Below are 20,683 nucleotides of genomic sequence, written 5' to 3'. Positions count from 1 at the left end.
AATCATATAACTATATGGTGGTGGTTAGACCTAGAGTAATTTATAGGAGCTAGATAAGTAATCGAGAAAATTATTGTGAGATATTAAATTTCAAAAAGAATATCTTCCATTTTTTTATGATATATAAATGACTAAACAGTTGACCATTATTGTTTATTAATGCAATCAAATGCTCTCAGAAGCATGAGTAATAATCTTAAATTACATAGCCATACAAATAATAGATACTGGTTAATTTGCAGTCATAGCCATGACATTCACGATGTAAGCTCATATCAGAATTTATTATGTTAGATAAATTGATAAAACAAAAACACTAAAAATCTTAAGAAGAAATAATTATCCATATATATTGAAGCCTTGAGTTATTTACAAGGTAAGGATGCCATATCAGATATTAATCATTTAGTAACTAGAAAATAAGGCCCAGAGTGATATGATGAAAGCAATTAAGATTTTATATTATGTCTTAAAATAATAGTAGTTTGTAATAATATCAAAAATATATTCATATTAAAAATTTAACTCAAAACTGATTTTCAAAGAAGAAATAAAAAGTTTTCATAAAACACATATAAAAAAGAGAAGGAAAAAAAATATCTAATAAGGATTACATCCATTGGAAGATAAATAATAAGATGTTGATATTTTTATAATATTTTTTTATTAAAAATAAATAGATGGCGTTAAAGAATTGAATGCAAATTGTTACCTATATTTATAATCAAAAGCATTGATTAGTAAAGCTAAAGTTTATTAAAATATTAACTGTAATATATTCTATAGCTGTCAAATATGATTATCAACTATATGTTCCTTACCTTTTATAAAGAAATTTCTCATACTTGTTTGGACCTTGGAAATATTTTTAGGAAGAGGCATGGCAATTAAATTTAAAAATGAATTATAGTTGATTAATGATTTTGAACTGGGCTAATTATAATATTAAATTTGTTAATTTTCAATTAATAAATGATTACATTTATTTAATTAGGGTTATAAAATAATTTAAATAATAAAAATCAATTAAGCTTCAACTGTTAATGCTAAATTGTTATTTAGATATTATGAGCCATATTGATATTCCATTTTTAACATAGAATTTGATTGCAAGTTTACATAGTGAAAATATAATTTATAAGTATAAATCTAATCTAATAATTAAAATTGCACTCATGTAATAAAAATTTAGATAGACTTATTAATTTTTAAAAAATAAAATCAAATTTATATATAATACTTAATAGAATTATAAAATTAATCGTTCAAGAAACTAGCAAAAAATTTATTTTTAGTTCAAAGGGATATTAGGGAGGCATTAAAAAAAAATTTAGCTTCAAGGGGACATTCAAATTTATCAGGGGGCTCGAGTTATTGCGCCCCCCCACTAGTGATGCTACTGCAAGATAATTATTAGTCTTTTTTTAATCATCTTTTGTAGCCAGTAGGACACATCAGACCGAGGCATGTAACCATTTTTATCAATAAAATAACAATATTTTATTCTTATCTTTATTTATATATGTATAAATTATTAAATCCTAAAATTTTGTATGTAGGACTGAGATCATCCTATTTTTCAGGTTATCAAAATATATTTTAATTTTTTCGTTAATATTCACTTCACAATCTTTGGCTCGATATGTCCAAGTCTTTTATACAGCTAATTTTTAGAATTATTCATAAACAATACATTCGAATAATTATTTTTTGATTTCGGAATTTAAAAAAAATTGTTTTTCCTAACTCTACGATATAAATATAAAGGTAATTTATTAAAAAACCAATATATTTTTTATATTTTGTAGAGAGAGAGATCAAATTTTAGGTCCGACCCGGATTTTGCAAAACATTTTCAAGCCCAGATTTTAATTTATTTTTCGCGCCCTGGATTTTTAATTTATTTTTCGCGCCCTGGATTTTTAATATAAAGTCTAGTCCAGATTTTAAAAATTCTAATCCCACTCGGCCCGAAATTTTAAAATGTATTTGGCTATATTTTGTAAATCATTTTAAAGGGAAATTGTTAATATATGAATATTAAATAATCATGATTTTTGCACTATTTAACTTATATAATTTAAATATATTTAAAAAGATTCTAGTCCCGCTAGGCCCGAATTTTTAAAATGTATTTGACTATATTTTGTAAATCATTTTAAAAGGAAACACATATAAATTTTGCCCGGCTTGAAATTAATAGATCCGGTTCGACCCTTTGTAATATATTTTTAAACCCAGCCTGAACTTTTATCATACTATTTTGGAGTGTGCTCTAGAGTGCGCCGATTTGGGTTCCTTGTCTGCAGGTCTCAGAAATTTTATGGCTCCAAACTCAAGGTTTAATAAATCCCAAAAGTCGGTTTTTTTTCTCTTTTAATTTTGAGCAACTAACCGTTTTATAACTTCATCAAAATTCGTTAAGTTTGACATGGCAGAGAGAAATACTTTTCTTTTAATAGAAATTGGTATCTTTAATTAAAAGATGTATATAATTTATGGACTGTAGTATAAAAAAAATATAAGAAAAAAATTAATTAATATATATATAAGGGTCATATTTAGGTATTATAAATAATAAATAGTATAATAAATTATAAAGAAAATAGACAACCATATAAATTATACGTTAAGTAATAAATTATAAAAGCAACTTTTTTCTCAGTTATTTCTAGCAGTAGTTAAACCGATTAAACTAACAGTAACAACAACTAAGAAAAGAAACAAATCAAAAATTATGCTAGAAAATAATTTATTCAATGGACTTGAAATGAAAATATGAATGTTTCAACAAAAACTAAGATATATACACATATTATGCTTCAAAGCCCAACCCTGTATAAATTATTATAAATTAACTACAATATTTGGACCAAAAGATAATTTAATCTCTTAGTTACAAAAATCGAATAACTAATAAATTCTATAATCTGTTTAAAATAAATATCATTTCTAAATTATTATTCCTAGTTGCATATTTATGAATAATTGAATAACTGGCGTCATTATGAAAGCGAACTCAATCATGTCTAAATTTAGACAGCAGAAAATATTTCGATAACGATACCATTTAAAAAAAATCCATGAAACATTTAGACATCGTGAATTCAAAAACTTGACCAAAATTTCAGGGGCAAGGGAGTTTCATAATTTTCCAAAGTAGGGGAAATGTGGCACCTATGGGAAAAAGAACATGTGAGAAGGGCAAGTTAGTGCGTACCAATTCATCTCCAAGCCATCATCAAATATAAATGGATATTTAAACATAATATATATAGCTAATTGTGACATACTTTATTGGAAAAACATTTAAAAGACATTTATTCATTTAATTTTTACAATGGTAAATGTTTTAGCATACCAAAATATTAAAAAATAAATACAACTTATATCGTTTCGATTTATAAATATAAAGCTTTTAAAATCTCAAAGAACAAAATTTAGGAAGGTTCAAATCCCATTTTTTAATCTGACAATTTTTCAGAATTATAAAACATGGAATAGTATAAAATGGCATTTAATATTAGATGGCGTGTTGATGGTCGCTGAGGGTTAATCCTAATATTTCATATCTGTATTTTAATTAGATTAAACATATGTAAATAATTGTAAGTGAATATTTATCAATTTAAAATACTAATTTTTATTATGTAGAATTGATATCAAGCATTTGACATAGAATACTAAAGTATTCATTAGATCTAAATCCAGAAATATTCCGAAAAATTTAAAACTTCCCAAATCATTAATGTATGCAATCATAAATGATGAAAATAATAAAATATTCTAATAATATTTTATGCTACCAATATTAATAATCAAATTTAATATAATTAGAATTTTTTAATAATCAAAACTTCTACTTCAATTTACAACATAAAATACTATTTTCTATATACAAGAGCTCTCTATCCAAACTGTTGGACATTGAAAAATAAATATATTTTACTATATTGTATTTTAGCTTTAGGAAAAAGAATTTTTTTAACAGACCTACGTATACAAAAAGAGAATATTTAGGCAAGCATATCTAAATGATAAGAGCGCGTGCTGACATGTAATAAATATAATTTAAAATAATAATAACAGATAATGAGGGTAAAAAAAAAATTGGATTACAAGCTTTTTAAATTAGGACAGGCGTAAAGCTTCAAAAACAACTTGGCTAATAATTCTACTGAAAGTATTAAAAATGATATTGTATGTATGTAATATCAATGAAATTGCAAATAATATACTGCGCATTTGGATATACGTTTTAAAATCTATAATAGATGATTATTAATTTTTTAATTTTTACTAATATGATGTATCTAAAATTTGTAAATTTTAAAATAATAATCATTATAAAATTATTAATAATAAAAATATAATAAACTTTATGGTACAACTTAGAGGGCGGGCTTTTAGTCCATACCTCAGGGTGTGATCGGACTTTCTAAAATATTTAAGCATCGGGTGGGTGAAGGGCGGGTTAAAAAAAGTAATGGGCGGGCATGGCAGAATTTTTTTATCTTTTTCAGGGGAAATGAGCACAATAAAATTCAATTTATTAAAAATAATAATTTTATTTTATAATATTGCATATCGTTGTCACCACCTCAAGAGTAAGTAGTATTTTTTTTAAAATAGGTTTTTTATATAAATAGGTTCATAAGCCAGCTATCATCTCTCAAAAAATCGTGTCTCAATAACAAAAAAAACTAGTATTTTTTTATCAAATAAGATAAAAACGAAAAAAAAACAATTTATCAAAACCTCGTAACAGATTAACAAAAATTCGTAAGTAGCATGGGTCACATATATGAATATATTTTTTTTATAAATAAATAAATTGGGTGGGTGGGTGAGTTAAATAAATTTCAAAACAACGAATGGGCGGGCTTGGCTAAAACCCTCCCATTGCAGACGTAGAGTACACATACTAAGAATGGCTGACTCATGCCATCTATTTCCAGAGGTTGTACTTCTCAGTAATGTTGTTAAACGGATGGATTTGAGCAGATTCTTAAAAAAGAATAATAAATATTATCCAAAAAAATATTACGCATGCCAGAAGATTTTGCCCATAGATGGCACAAAGGTTTGGGGATCTATTACAGAAATCTCAAGGCTTAGGCAATATTTTTCTGGCTAAAATATTGAAGTAGCCGTTTTTAAAAATCAGCTTAAATCAGATATTTAACAACACTCCTTCTGTTTTTATTCTTGTTAAATAAAAAAATATTATATTAATTGAAGTAGATCGGGCATTTTTGATTTAGTGCCATACATTGTGAAATTAAGACTTTTAGCAAAAATAACTATAAGAGTGGGAATCCCCATCATAGGCTATGATTTCTTTAAACTAAGTAATTTTTGCCTCAAGTATTTTTTTTCTCCAAACGAATTTAATGAAAATCATCTTTTGTCCCGATTTGCCCCAAGCCCGGGGTATTCCCGGACACAACTGGGATATTTATGAATAAATTTTTAAGGGATTTATTTTAATAAATAAAAATGCGATCAGTATCATAAATCCTTATTCAAAATCTTTGAAGTTTTACAAAAAAATCTAGCACACTTTTTTTTACTTTTAATAATTAAAAGAGGTTTTTTTGGATTAAAATTTTCCAAAAGTGTCCGAAACTGAATTTTTTTCACAAATTTTTTTTTTATTAACCTTTTACAGTTATAAATTTCAAGTTTCGAAGTTAAATAGTTTTTAAGTACAAAGGCTATCCGGATTTACCCATGTCCGAACCTCTGTTAAAATATCTAATAATTTTTATATATTAGAAAAATAATCTAAAATGTATTTTTTGGAACATTATTAACTATAGTTAACCTTATATACCATAGTTTGAATTCAGCTAATAATGCATCATAGGATTAACATCCTCTCAATAAAAATCTGACAAATATTTAATTTTTCCTTATTATCAGCATCAACAATAACCAATAGATTTTCTCATTAATTTAAAAATGAAAACAAATTTTCCAGCTTTCTTTTTAGTCCAAGCCAGTTTCTAAATGTAGAATAACGTAGGTATTCTTTCTACAGAAGCGTTTTTTAAAGATTAGGATTATTACTGCATTATTATTATCACTAAACACATTCTATTTTAGGATGTCCCTTAAACATTTTGAATTTGGGTGTTTAGTTATTAATATCATGTGCAGTCATTGTTTATTAACAAATGTGATATGTTCGATGAATTTTTGGCAATTCGTCCAATGTGTGTGATTAAAATAAGCATCTTTAAAAGACTCTTGATCTGATATTTATAACTTTTCGGAAAATTATTTGTCAATACTTTATAGGGTTTTTCACAAATTTTATATAATATAGGCCATCTAATTAAATGTGCTTCAATATTCTCTCTGTTAGTGAGTTCTATTAGGCCATTCAAATAGAGCAATAAAATATTTGATATTTGTTTCTTTAAACTTTTTACCTCAGAGGCACATTTATGAGTTAAAATATTTAATAATCAGAATTTATATTATTAGCATTCTCGTGCATTATCAGTAACTAACACTTATAACCGTACAATTAAAAATATTTTTATTTTATAATGACTATCTATTCAAATTATTAATATAATTTTCTTATATTTGTAAAAATGTAAAATTTACTTTTCATGTATTTAAATAAAAAATAAAGATATAAAATAAATGAGATGGTAAAAAATCTTATTCATAAATACCTACGTTTAAAATTTGAGTCTAATAAAATTTAACCTTTAAAAAAAATCGAATAATCTAACTTTTTAAAAAAATACAATGATTTAAATATACCCTGTCAGATCGAGTTTAGAAACAAAATGGAATTTAATCATTTTGTGGACCAAATGGGTCCAGTCTTTCAGGGCAGATTCTGGCAGATAAAATAATTATATTCCATTTCGTTTCTAAACTCAATCTGAATGAAGCCAATCACCGTTTTTGAATAAAATCTAGATTACGGAAAGGTCTAAATTCGTCTTGGTTGACTTTTATTAATAAATATTATTTTAATAATTTATCTTAAATTTTATAATCTAAATAAGTGTTAATATCAAGAAAAAGATAAGTTTAATTTTGTGTTAAAATAAAAATTAATTTTCTAGGTTCTTAAGCTACGTCTTTGAAGGCAAATAAAAAAAAAATAATGTTTTTTTATTGACGGGGTATATTTGCTAAGACACTTCTGCTTAGAGGTCTGCATTGGGCGGGTTTTTGGACCAAAAGCCCGCCCATCCAATGTTTCAAAAAAATTTTAACCCACCCACCCAGCCTGCCCATAGTTTTCAAATATATACCCGCCCACCCCGCCCATTTGTCTAAAATTTTTACCCGCCCGCCCATTATTTATAAAAAAATTTTAACCCAAGCCTGCTTACAAAATTTAATTATGGTCATTCTTTCATTTTTTTAAGCATCTAATAAAAATATTTCAGCATTACATCTCTACAAAAAGTTTATAATTTAGGAAATTAATATAAGTATAAAAATAAGCAATGTAAATTATGGACAATTTATTTGATCAAATTAAATATTTATGAAAAAAATATAAATGTAAAATTAATATTATATGTAATAATGCAAAAATAATAATGAATCGACATTTTCTGGATTCAAACACGTTCTTCTTTGTTCTAAAAATCTTCCAGCAATGCTAAATCCGCGTTCGGAAGAAGCACTAGAAAAGTTTTATTACATTCCCATCAAAGGAAATTTTTAAATAGGCAAAAATGTTTATTTATTCTAAGAAAAAAGTTTTATTGTTGTGTTTATTACATAATATAGTTAGGTAAATGTTCTTCACTTAAAAAACGATTGGTACAATAAAAATAGAAATATTGTTATAGATCATTTAAACAATAATTTTTTTTTAGTTTGTTTTTGAACAAAAATTTAAATTTCCTTAACCCGCCCGCCCAGCCCGCCCATAGTTTCAAAATTTTTTACCCGCCCATCCGCCCGCCCTCTTATATGGGCGGGTGGGCCGAAACCCAGACCAATGCAGACCTCTACCTGCCTATATTATTTTCAAAAATTTGCGAGTGAAACGTGGTTTAATCAATTACTGTATTCTAAGTATCTCTTTTAGTGACCTAAAAACGGAAATTGTCTGGCCCAAGTCCACCTGCGGCCCCATGTCAAAGTTTTTTTAGAGCTAAGCTTATCCCGGTTCATGGCGGGTCGAATTCTTAAAAAAGAGTATTGGGAAGATATCTTAAACTCAAAATATCTATTTTATTTATTTGAATGTTATGCATTAATTTTAAATATTCAGCTATCATTTAATGATTTTCACTATTTATTACAGTAATATTAAAAGAAAATGAATGTAAATATTTTCCACCTCCTAATTTTTTTGAAACTTTTCTTATCTTTAAATTCATTAATAATTGTGATATTTAATCGGGCAAAAGGGGTAGAATAGGAAGAAAATATAACATTAATATTTTATGGCCACATGTTGGGACTATTATTGATGAGTCTACCGCGGGCTCAACCCTTGCAGTACTCTAATGTCCCAATATAGGGTTATATCGGCTCTGGTAGATAACATGTTTAAAAAAAAAATTACTTGGTTTCTTAATACTAAAATCGAATCGCTGCTACAAAAGCCAACTTTGAAAATAAAAATTTGCTACATTGCTTTACATAGTTAATATTTATATTGTAAATATTAGTGTTGTTAAACCATCTAACTTTGGCCAGCTCTAAAATAGCTTGGTCAAGTTTTTAGTCTAAAAAAAATAGTCTCTATCATTGAGTTGAGCCTAAACTTAGACGTTTAAGTCAATTGTTTAGGAGATAATCTTGACCATGCCATATTGGAGTTGGTCAAAGTTAGGTGATTTAACATCACTAGTAAATATATAATTATAATTATAGCCTTATTAAAAAAAATCATGTAAGGCATCCATATAATTTTATTGAAATTAATTATATATATATAATTTTATCTATTTTTTGATATAAAAAAAAATGCAAGGTAATGCTTTTTTTGTTGAAAGATGTTGTTGGTATAAATATGAAATAAAATAATTTGGACACAAAATTCAAATAAATCTTAAATATCGGTAACAAACTGTGAAAATTAATATATAAAATAATCTTAATATAATGTTAATAGAGGTACTGCCTCTTTTCCATCCAAGGATATACTCTAGAGTGATGGTGCATAAAAAAATATTGTCCGTCAAAATTAGATAATTTAAATTGTGGTATAAAAATAATTGTCATATTTAAAGTTGAGTCAGTAATTTTTTGGTTATTTTTGCCAATATCAAATTAGAAGATATGTTTATTTGGCATTTTACATAAACAGAATAAAAGGCTCGTAATTATCAAGATTATTCAAATCTATATTTTTAAACGTATGTATAAGTAGCGTGGAGTCAAATATCCCGTCCTGTCCGCCAGGTTCAGACCGATTAATGGATTCTTTTCCTCTATAACCACGAGTTAGAGTCATATTTTTAATTCGTTCAGGAAGGTACAATCATTAATAATTTGCATAAATATTTATATTGAACATTATATTATTTTAAAAAAGAAAAATTCCCGGAAATTTTGAGCTGAAAATTCTACCCGCACCAATTTTTTAGGGATTATGGCTAATAGAGAAATTTGTAAAAAAAGTCCCAAATTTGAAAAATAAAAAATGTCCTAATAAAATACTCTTAAAGATAAAAACAAAAAAAGTCATATAATCAAATAAAGGTTTATTGGTTCATTTGATAGACATATGAAAAGAACCAATCTTAATGTATTTGCTTATAAGGAGATAATATACGCTGATGTTAAAATACATCGAGGAAAATAAAAATATTGTGATATGATATGGATAATTTTGTAAGTTTTCAATGTACTTTTTACATATTCCCAAGTTTTTCTTAATTTATCCCGGAAATATTCTCGAAATTCCTGGAATGCCCTGTCATATTTCAAGGAACGTTTTTGCAAAAAGGAGTTGTGTTAGTTTTATCTTACATAATTAAGGATAAAACCTACCCCCTATACTTTCCGGAACTCTGATTATACCGCTGGATGCAGAGCGATCTCTCGGACCTAAATATCTAACTTATATTTTCTGAACACCTTACTAACAACTCCAAATGCAAGAAAACCCCCTAAGAAAAAGAAAACACAAAAACCATATGTTAACCTTAAATGTATAACTCACGAAACAAAAGAAAAACTTTATTTAATTTTTATGTATTTAGGACAAAAAACAAAAGAAGGATAAAAAAAAGAACTTTATTTAACTTTAATGTATTAAAGACAAAACAAAAAAAGGGTAAAAAAGAAAACTATTTTATTAAAGTTTATAACCCGGCCCATGGGTCGGGTATGGGCCTACGGGCCGCGGACCGGCTCATGAAGGTCTCTGGTTTATATAGAATTTTAAAAAAATATCAATTTAAATAATCAAACTTAATAATTTTTTTTATTATATCCTACGTATCGAAATGTATTGAGCAATTAAATATTGATAATTTTATACTAAGGATAAAGTATTTTTAAGTTAATTCAATATTGCTTTAACAAGTTTAATATATTTCACAAGATAAAATGAATGCATATATTATTAATAACTTTTTAGGGGATTATTTTCCTCGGTGGTATATATTAGAAAATATGATTTTATAAAGTTTGTTATAAAAAAATTTTTTACCAATCCTAGTAAATCAATATTTGTTATCTAATATACTAATTTATCATATACCTATTTTAGGAGCATTTTATAGACCCCATCACTATAAGTCATTAGATCCAACAGGTTTGGGTTAAGATAAAATTTTAAATTCTGATTTGTATTTCAGCTTATAGGTTCGTATTTAATACTGAGTCATAATATGTTTTTTTAAGTTAAATTAATTACTAGCTGACGCCCATTTCAAACAAAAAATTAATGACTATCAAAAATGAAGCTAATAAGTGATGTGATTCATTGTTAGACTCTAGTTATATCTTATCTTAATTACAAATTTATTATTTTTAGGGTTGCGAAATGCAGTAACCACCTATAAGAAAAACATAGTTTCAAATTTACATTTTCAAAAAAAAAACTAAAACGGTCAAACACAATTATAAAAAAAATAATATATTTTATTATTTAATGCATTGCATTGTATTGCATATCGAATTTAGCTATGAAAGACTATTTTATTTATAATAAAATATCAAAAGTCATATTTCATTTAATAAATAATAAAGTGTTTAGTTTTCTTAATTTGGAAACATTCCTTTGCTAATAAAATCGAAAAATATTGTGAGAATTTATTAATGAATTCCTTTTTTTTTAAATTCTTTTTCTCTTAATAATATTTTATATTCGTGTTAATTTATAAATAAACTATATTATTCAACATCATATAAAAGGCATTACATTTACCCAAACCAATGTGAGTTGAGTTATAATGAGAAAAATCTTTTACTTAGTTGGTAGGTTGTTATTGAATAATTAATATTAATTTATAATATACAATTGGGATTAAATTAATTCATACATTCAATTATTACCAATCCAAATAGTTCTTATTATGCAAGATTGAAAATGAAACTAGAAAAATATTATGATTTGAATGTAAAAAGTTAAGCAAACCGAAACCACACTCGTGAAAATTTTAAATATATATAAGAGCAGCAGAGAAAATATTGTTTTTTTTTTAACCATGCAAGTTTTTTTTTCTAATCGTTAACTAAATTTAAAGAAGATAATTTATCAAAAAATATATATAAATAATTTTTTTAAACCTATAGGCGAAAACCCGTTGTTGGTTAAGATATTTCTATCCTTGAAATATGACATCCTTCCCGTTGAGTAATCCGTTGAAGATGAGGAAAGTAAATGCAGCTTTAAGTGTTTTGAAGATAGGTATGGCGATTAATCCAGCTTAGTAAATGTGTCGAGATTTCTTCTTTTCAATCAGTTCGTAATCAACTTTAAGAGACATTATACGATTTAATAGTTAATTATGTATATAAGCAATTTTGCATATTACAAATATACAGTTTCTTTCTTTTGCTAAAGATCTCAAATTTTATAATTAATTAAATGTACTAAAAATAGTTTATGCTTACTGATGCATTTGATAAAAAAAATTACAAAAATTGGTTTACAGCAACCGAATTCGGACAAATCAAATTTATTAATTTCCTAAATTAAAATAGATATTAACGGGATTAAAAAACATGGCAATTATATAAATATATAAATGAGCGCAACTAACCGAAGTTAAGAATAGCCATGTCCAAAGGATAGAAAATCTTTTGATAAACCCTGTGTAAATAAATTAAGTAAATAAAATTATATTTTATTTTGGTCCCCTAATTATATACATAGATAGGTAAAAGGAATATATAATCAACATATACGAATATTTTGGTCAATTCTAATAAAATTTTTAAAATCGAATTGGCCCAAAAATAAGGTAAGAAATCATTTTTTTTTTTTTAAATTAATGACGTAATCGGAAAATTAATCCCAAAATTAGTCAATATTTTTATAAGAAAGCTCTATGGCATGAAAAAATGAATAAGGGAATACAAAATTATATTTATATTACATTGTATTTAAGATTTTTATACATTTAATTTATATATACGAAAAAAAAAATATTAAATAAACGTTTAAATAATATAATATTTTTTTAAAGTATGAATTTACCTGTATAATTTTTACCATTCAAAATAATATTTACCTTTCTTACTTATACAGGTATAAATAAAAGTGTTACTTAAATAAACATTATTTATAACTAAAATAATTTTTTAATCATAAACACCACCTTTTTTAAGAGCTAGAAATAATATTTTTATCAACATCTTTAAAAAAAATAGTTTAAATTTAATGTTAAAACGCTTCCTAAAATTCCTATATAATATATGAAGAATCAACAAAGGTTAAGTGCATAGAAAAGGAAAAATATATTCAATTAAAATAATTTATGTAAGTATAATCATTTAAAAAGTATAATTTTTAATATTTAAATTAAGAAAAGGTTAAGAAAGTTCCTTGCTCATTCCTTGTCAGTTAAAATATAAAGTAATTTATTTTCCTAAACTATTATTTTAATAAAAATGATAATCAAGTAATTTTTAAAATCAAATTATTAAATTTTTCAAAACCATTTTGGAGAAAAGAAAAGTATCTAATTTTATTTTGAAATTGTCAATCATAAGAAAGTTTTTTTTAAAAATATTCGATTAGTAATGTTGCCAAATGGCTCGATTTGAGTTGATTTTTAAAAATGGCTAACTATATTTTATCCAGAAAAATATTAGGCAAGCCTAAAGATTTTTGCTTATAGATGGCACAAAGGTTAGACATCTATTAGCGAAATCTCGAGGAGGCAATATTTTTCTAGCTAGAATATTGAGTTAGCCGTTTATTGAAACCGGGTCAAAACGAGCCGTTTAACAAAACTAATTATTAATATTAAATTATTTTTGATTTGTTTGGATAAGTATAGTAATTAATATGCATTCTTAAGTTCGTTGTAAATTAAAAGTCGTAGACTATTATATTTTTTTTAAAAATCCAGTCCAATCCTGTATTAATTCAGATATGTAAATTGTTAAAAAAATTCTCGCGGAGAACAAATTTTGCTCTAAACATTTATAGCCTCTCAAGAAAAAAAACATGAAGCCCGACCCGGGTAAAGCAGCGTCGTATTTTCTTTAAAGTATACCCGGGCAATATTTTAAAACAAAATATTTTAAATCGCCATTATTAACTATAAAAAATTACAAATAAATAATAATATATTTTTAAAAAATAAAATCGGGCCGGGCCTGAAAATATAAAACCAAGCCGTGCAAATGGTATCTCTACAAGTCTCAAAAATAAATTGTTTAGTTATTTTATGATTTTTTGAAAAATAATTATAGCATATATAGACCTTTGCGCCGAAGTCGCGTTTCAGCACGCCTAATTAGCCTCAGCCTCATGAGTAGCAGCAGCGTTGGCAGCGCTACATATTATAAAAAATGAAATTACATTTTTTATAATTTATTTGGGGACTCTTAGTTTCAATATTATTAATACAGTTCAGTCCTTAAATAATATACTGACCCACTCATAAATTTAAGTATTAATCATTTTCTGAATAAACTAAGGAATTGTCTTTTTTACCAAGGTCAGAGTCTTGCATAACATCAGTAATATTCTATCGATTTTTATCAAAACAAATTTATATATAAATTTGAAATGCAAACAAGATATAATGTAAGAAATATAAATAAATTAGAAATTAAATTTAGTTGAATTTCACATTATAATTGGTGTGAATAAATATTATTTTGTCTAGATTGGCATTCGATGGAAAATATCATTTGGCTAGGTGTACTGGTTACAGGTAGTGAGGGCCGTTCAGTTATACTCCACTAGGAAAACTAATATTTTAAAAGAATATTCGTCCTCTCCATAGTATATATTCATCTTTAAAAAATGGTCCTCTTTAAAGTTTTATATATTATTCTAATATTTGATATGTTATTGATCAAACGTTTAAGTATGATCGCGTGAGTGGAGGTAGTATTTTGCTATTTATTAAACTTACTAGGAAAGTAGGTATTTTGAAAAATTATTCGTCCTCTTCATGTAAGAATATTCGTTTTCTTTAAATTTTTTTAAAATATTATATTATGTATTGGTCTAATTAATGTTTAGGTATCATAGCGTGATAAGCAGGAAGTAGTTTTCGATATCTATAATTAATCATAATTGTTTAATCAATTAAATATCCCTAACAATAGCTGACTTACCATGTTCAATAAGAGATTGAGAAGAATCATAGCGGGAACTGACGAATTTACCAACACTAATGTCACTTTGTCGAGGAATAAAAGAAGCGGATGTTGTTTTTCCATTTAATTATTAAAGAGTGAATGGAAATTTTATAATTAATATTTTTATAAGTATTTTCTTCTTTATCCAATTAATTTGATTAAATAAATATTAAAAACAATTTGTTTTTTAACTTAGAATTATTGATGACAAATTAATATTCAATAACTGGTATATCCTTTTAAATTTGGGAGCTGGAAAAAATTTTTGGGGTCATTTGGGGAGGCCAAAATTTTACCGAGGGCCATGTTTAAGGCCAAATATCTTTGAGGAGGCCTGCCCCCACCAGTTACTATGGGCCTGATAGTAATTCTTAGCTATTTTCGCTAAATAAGAATTGAATGTTTAAATAGAATCTCATTCTCTGCATTTCCATAAGTTTTAAATGTCTAATTAAAAATTGAATTGATGTAGTAGAATTCGAAATTAAATATTCTGAAGCAGTTATAAGGATGCTTAAAGATTGTTTTCCTATTTCATTTACCATATTGATTATAGGACTTTTGTTGACAACAGGGCGGGTAGGCCACCATTTTGATAAGGTTTTCATATTAATTCGATTTGGTATATTGCAATGAGTACTATTATATATAAATACAATTCATATTTTATTGATTTTATATTAAAATTTAGAAAATAATAATTTAACATATAAATATAATTAACATGCCGCACCGTCGCCTGGCGGCGCGGTTTATCTTAATCGGCAGCTTTTCCAGCATGGAGAAAATTACTTCATGCCGGCGGCTTAAAGGCCTAAACATGTGTGGCAAAAATCTAGTTCATATTTTTAGTGAAATTTTGTTTTTTCTTAATAATTTAAAAAAATAATAATTTGCAACAGCGCCGTGCAGAGAGTTTTAGCGGTCCAGGGCAAACTAATTGAGCGGCCCTCTAAAAATGACAATTTATTTCAGTTTATAATTTTTTTTATCATTCTGACAAATACTAAAAGCATAGCACATAGTATGATAAGATTATTGAATTTCAATAATAAATGAGTAACGTCTTTATAATTTTATATAATGCCCGTCCGTATATATACAGTATATAATAGCTTAAAATTTGTAAAGGGCTCTTTATGTCTGTTTGCATAATGAATTTATTTAAAGTTTTAATTCAGTTAATAGATTTAACGCGATAATATCGTTTCAACGAATCTTGATCAGTTAATAAAATATTTGATTGATTATAATTTTTTTTAATACGTTAAAACCCCAAAATAATTCTTAGTTTTAACTGCTGAAAACGTTCTTCCAACGAATTCCTGGCTTGATAGAGTAACACGTTAAAATTTAATCCGATATTTGGAGGGGAAAGAGGGAGATCATATATAGGCGTGCCATCTCCTTCTTAAGAAATATGCTTTTGAACTTTCCGTCTTCGAATTGATGTTATTGAAGAAAAGGTTATAAATAAATCGAAAAGCATTTTTGATGTCTGGCGGCCGTTACAGCTTAAATCTGCTTTTTGGAGACAAGACACAATCATCACCAGTAGCAAATTCAATTTTTGGCTTTGTTCACAGAATATTTCCTGCTTCGACTCAGCAATGGCAATTTTGTAGGAGCATTTGAACAATTTTATAAAACTGTTATTGGAAACGGGGAGTGTAAAAAGTGAAGAGTGCAAAGGTTATTGGATATAAGAGTATTGATATGTATATATATACTTTAATAAACGCAGGATAAATAAATAATGTGGCTAAAAAAATTAAAAACAATTTCCATTTTTATTAACTCTGAAATTTGGTTTGAGTTTTTAACGCAGGTGAATTTAGTAAGTAAGGTCACGCAAAGTGACAACCAACATTCAATTATAAAGAGCCATTACCCTTAAAAAAGGTAAGATTCAATAGATTGTTTTAAGGAAAACGGCTTTCAGAATTCTCAATTCAGCGAAAGAACTTGGGAATGAATTGAAATAGTTTAGAGGAGCTGTGCTTTTCTTTAATATCAATTCGATAACAACCGGTTCAAAAGAATTTTTTTGAAGGAGATGATGGGCTTTTATACGATCTAAAAATTGTCGGAGGATTTCTTTGTTAAACGTTTTCAGCAGTTAAATTTCCTATATAACTGAATTGGCATATGCGATTGAAACAAGGCTAGGAAAAAAAAATCAATTAAAATTTTATTAATGGATCCAGGTTCATTGGAATGCAATATTAATAAGATAAATCTTAACTGAATAAAAATTGTAATAAATTAAATATATCGTCTATGCAGACTATAAAAAGCCCTTTAATAATTTTTGACTATATTTACACTAAGAGTCATAATGAAGCTCTGCCAAGTATGTACATTGTTTTGAGGATTATACTAGCTCTTCCATTTATAGTTGTATCGACTGAACGCCCTTTATTAAAACTCACGTATTAAGTAACTAAATTTTTATTTTTGCTTATTTGCATATGTTTTCTTCAGGGAAGGAGATCTATTTGAACAGGAGGTATATAACAAAATTTTTTTTTCTCTCTTTAGCTTTCACCTTTTCTGGTGGTAAGCTCCTTCAACATCTCTCTCCACTTTATGTTATTCGTACAATCTCTTTTATCTATTTTTTACTTCTTTATATTGGCTATAACTTTATGGCCCCATTGAAGTTTTGGCCTTCCTCTTTTACGTTTGCCCATCACTTCCAATCTTTCAACTTTATTTCCTATGTAGTTCATAGGCCTTCTCATTGTGTGCCCAAACCACCTAAGTCTGTTTACCATTAACTTAGTCTTAATGGGCACTACCTTTAAACTATTTAGTATTCTTGTACTGCGCACCTTATCCTTTCTTGTTACCCCAGCAATCATCCTCAGCATTCTCATCTCCATAGTTTGTAGACTTCTCTCGTCTGATTCTTTGGTTGGCCATGTTTCCGAACTATATAGAATAGTTGGTTGTACTATGGAACTGTAAATTTTTCCCTTTAATTTGTGTGGGATTCTTTTGTCAAATAGCACTCCAGATAAAGATCTCCACTTTAACCACCCTTGATTAATCTTATTCTTTATCTCTTTTTCTATTGTGCCGTTTGTTTGTATAGTGGAGCCCAAATATTTGCAGCTTTCAATTGCGGATATCTGCCAATCATTTATATCAATACTCTCCGTTTCATCTCCTCCTATCACCATATACTCCGTCTTTTCTCTATTTACTTTTAATCCGTGCGTTTCTAGGATATTTATTCAATTCACTAACCTTTCTTTCATTTCATCCTTGGATTCGGCAAGTATCACAATATCATCTGCAAATATCATATTCCACGGGACTGTTTGAGGTATAGACTGTGCTAATACATCTATTACTGTAATGAAGAGAAGTGGGCTGAGAGCCGACCCTTGATGAACTCCTTCGGCTATTGTAAAGCCTGCTGAAGTACCTGTTGTGCTACGGACCATTGTTGTATGTCCCATATACATATCCTCTATTATTCTTATATATTTTTCGGGAACTTTTTTGTGGCGTAGCGCCCACCAGATAAGTTTTCTTGGGATTCTATCAAAGGCCTTTTCTAGATCGAGAAAGACCATGTGTAGCTTTTTGTTCTTTTCCCTGTATTTTTCACTCATTTGCCTAATTGCATGGATAGCATCGGTTGTTGATCTTCCAGGCATAAAGCCAAACTGTGTCTCTCCTATTTCGATTATATCTCTTAATCTTTTTTCTATTATTTTTTCGTATAGTTTTAGACAGTGTGACATTAGTTTTATGCCCCTGTAATTTTGACAATTGTGTGGATCCCCTTTATTTTTGAAGATAGGAACTAGATAGCTCTGCCTCCATTTTTGGGGGACCTCTTCATTTCCAAGTATTTTATTGTACAGATTTGTGAGGAGATGTATTCCATCATCTCCTAGTGCTTTAAGGCTTTCTATTGGAATATCGTCTGGACCCCTAGCTTTGTTGTTTTTCATATGCTTGAGGCATGTGATTATTTCTTGTTCTGTTATAGGTTGTACAAGGTTCTGACAAGGGGAGTGTTCGTCGAGATGCAATATGTGGGAATTAAAGTTGAGAAGCTCCTGAAAATATTCTTTCCATCTATCCCGGGCGATAGGTATATAACAAAATATGATTTTTTAAATAATCTTAAAGACGTAGAGAAGAATTAAATTTGGTCATTAATTAATCATGCACTATTATATAGTAAAATTATTGAACTGCCAAAAAACAAAAAATATCCGAGGGTATCGTGGACATATGCAGAATTTTCCTATGGGAGGGGCAGGAGACTATTAGGCCTGGTTTTCCGCAATAAATTTTATTGGAGGCCTTTCGGTCCATTTATTGTAGGCCTTTGGCTATATTGTATTTTTATAAAAACAATTTGGGTTTTAACTGATTTTTTTATAAAAATACTTTTTTCTAACAATTTTGTTATAGATTAGTTATTAAGCTTGAAATTCAAAAAAATATATCAAATTTTAATGCCAAGACTGCTATATTAAAATTTTACAAAATTCTGCCAGGCCTCTAATTTCCTATAAAATAAGGAATACTTTTTTTTTATATTTAATTTAGTTAGGCAGTTCTTAAAATAAAATGGAAAATAAGCTCATTGTTAATATTCATGGATTTTTTAAAGATTATTAATCAAATTTAAAATCATAAATTCCTAAGGCCTGGTCCTAATTCTTATGCATGAATTGCAGCTAGCCTAATAATTTTCTATATAAGAATTGCTTGGCCCAACCTAAAATAATAAATATTTTATCTAGCCCCAGCCCACAGTTCAAACTCATGAATGGTCGGGCTAGAGGTTTGCAATGGATGGATTTTTGGCCAAAAAGCCCGCCCACTCGATGGAAATTTCTTACCCCGCCGTCCACTTATAATTATTTTAAAAAATATACCCACCCGTCCACCCATTTTCTATAAATTTAGTTTAACCCACCAGCCTAATGTTTAAAGATTACTTTAAGGCTGGTTTAGCTCTATTCATTTATTTTCATGTATTTTTAATTAAACATATATATAATATGCAATATTATGAAATATATTATATTTAATAAATTGAAGTCTTTTCTGCTCATTTAGCCTAAAAAATATAAATTCACCCGCCCACGCGAGCCCATTACTTAAAGATTTTTCAACCCGCCCGCCATCCGCCCAATGTTAAAAATATTTAAGAAAACTCGAGCCTGTCTGAAGTATAGCGGGCGTGGGCGGGTGGGCTGGCTAAAAATACGCCCAATGCAGACCTCTAGGTTGGGCTTTGCAGATCTTTGATATACAAAACACAATGCACATAAACATTCTTAAAAATTTCTTTTAATTATAATAAATTTATTTCTATAAGTTGCTATTAGTGTTGTTAAACGGCTCGTTTTGAGCCGAAATTTAAAAACGGCTAACTCAATATTTTAACCAGAAAATATTGCCTATAAGCCTAAATTTCGATAATATATGTCTAGACCTTTGTTCCTTCTATGAAATTTTAAGGCTTGCATAATATTATTCTGGATTAATTTTAAAGATGGCATAATTCCTAGACAATTATAATAATAATTTTTCTATAATATGATTTTTAGTTTAAATCTATTTTAACTATTTTTTATTTAATTTATATTTCACATTTGCCATGTCATTTTTATAATAATCTATAAATTTTTTCTGAAAATTTTTGATTATAGTCATTACTTAAAATTTTTCTACTCATATATTTTTTTTTAAATTTTAGTTTATGATATTATATTAATTTTGGGAGAAGAGTAAGGGTGTGGTTTGGTTGGGGAGGGGGTTAAGGGGGATAATTTTTATTAAAGATAAAAAAAACTAGGGACAACTAGATATATAATAAGTAAGGCACATAACTAGGGGTGGGACCAATACCAATATAATATTGGTTTACAATACC

At 27.3% G+C, this 20,683-nt stretch overlaps 1 protein-coding gene across 7 annotated transcripts in view; it reads right to left on the bottom strand.

Moving 5' to 3' along the window:
• The window catches only part of LOC135929582 (uncharacterized), a 119,998-nt gene extending 102,820 nt beyond the window's left edge, over positions 1-17,178 (bottom strand). For 3 of the 7 annotated variants that reach the window (XR_010572614.1, XR_010572617.1, XM_065466237.1), the window contains exons 1-3: positions 17,098-17,177; positions 12,213-12,262; positions 11,737-11,923 (exon numbers count right to left, since the gene is read on the bottom strand). Coding sequence is in view for 2 of the 7 variants with exons in the window: in XM_065466237.1 (XP_065322309.1) it covers positions 11,737-11,791 (55 nt within the window). In the remaining 5 variants the exon portion in view is untranslated. Of the gene's footprint in view, positions 1-11,736; positions 11,924-12,212; positions 12,263-13,883; positions 13,969-17,097 lie in introns of those variants that run through there. The other 4 variants (XR_010572618.1, XM_065466236.1, XR_010572615.1 and 1 more) reach the window with 3 other exon arrangements.
• Between the last annotated feature and the right edge of the window lie 3,505 nt (positions 17,179-20,683).

The sequence above is a fragment of the Gordionus sp. m RMFG-2023 genome, chromosome 5 (assembly GCF_954871325.1).
Source record: "Gordionus sp. m RMFG-2023 chromosome 5, tfGorSpeb1-WG-v2, whole genome shotgun sequence".
In the NCBI taxonomy this organism is placed as follows: Eukaryota; Metazoa; Nematomorpha; class Gordioida; order Chordodea; family Parachordodidae; genus Gordionus; species Gordionus sp. m RMFG-2023.
Note: the sequence above shows the minus strand (reverse complement) of the source record. Positions and strands in the feature narration are given on the sequence as shown.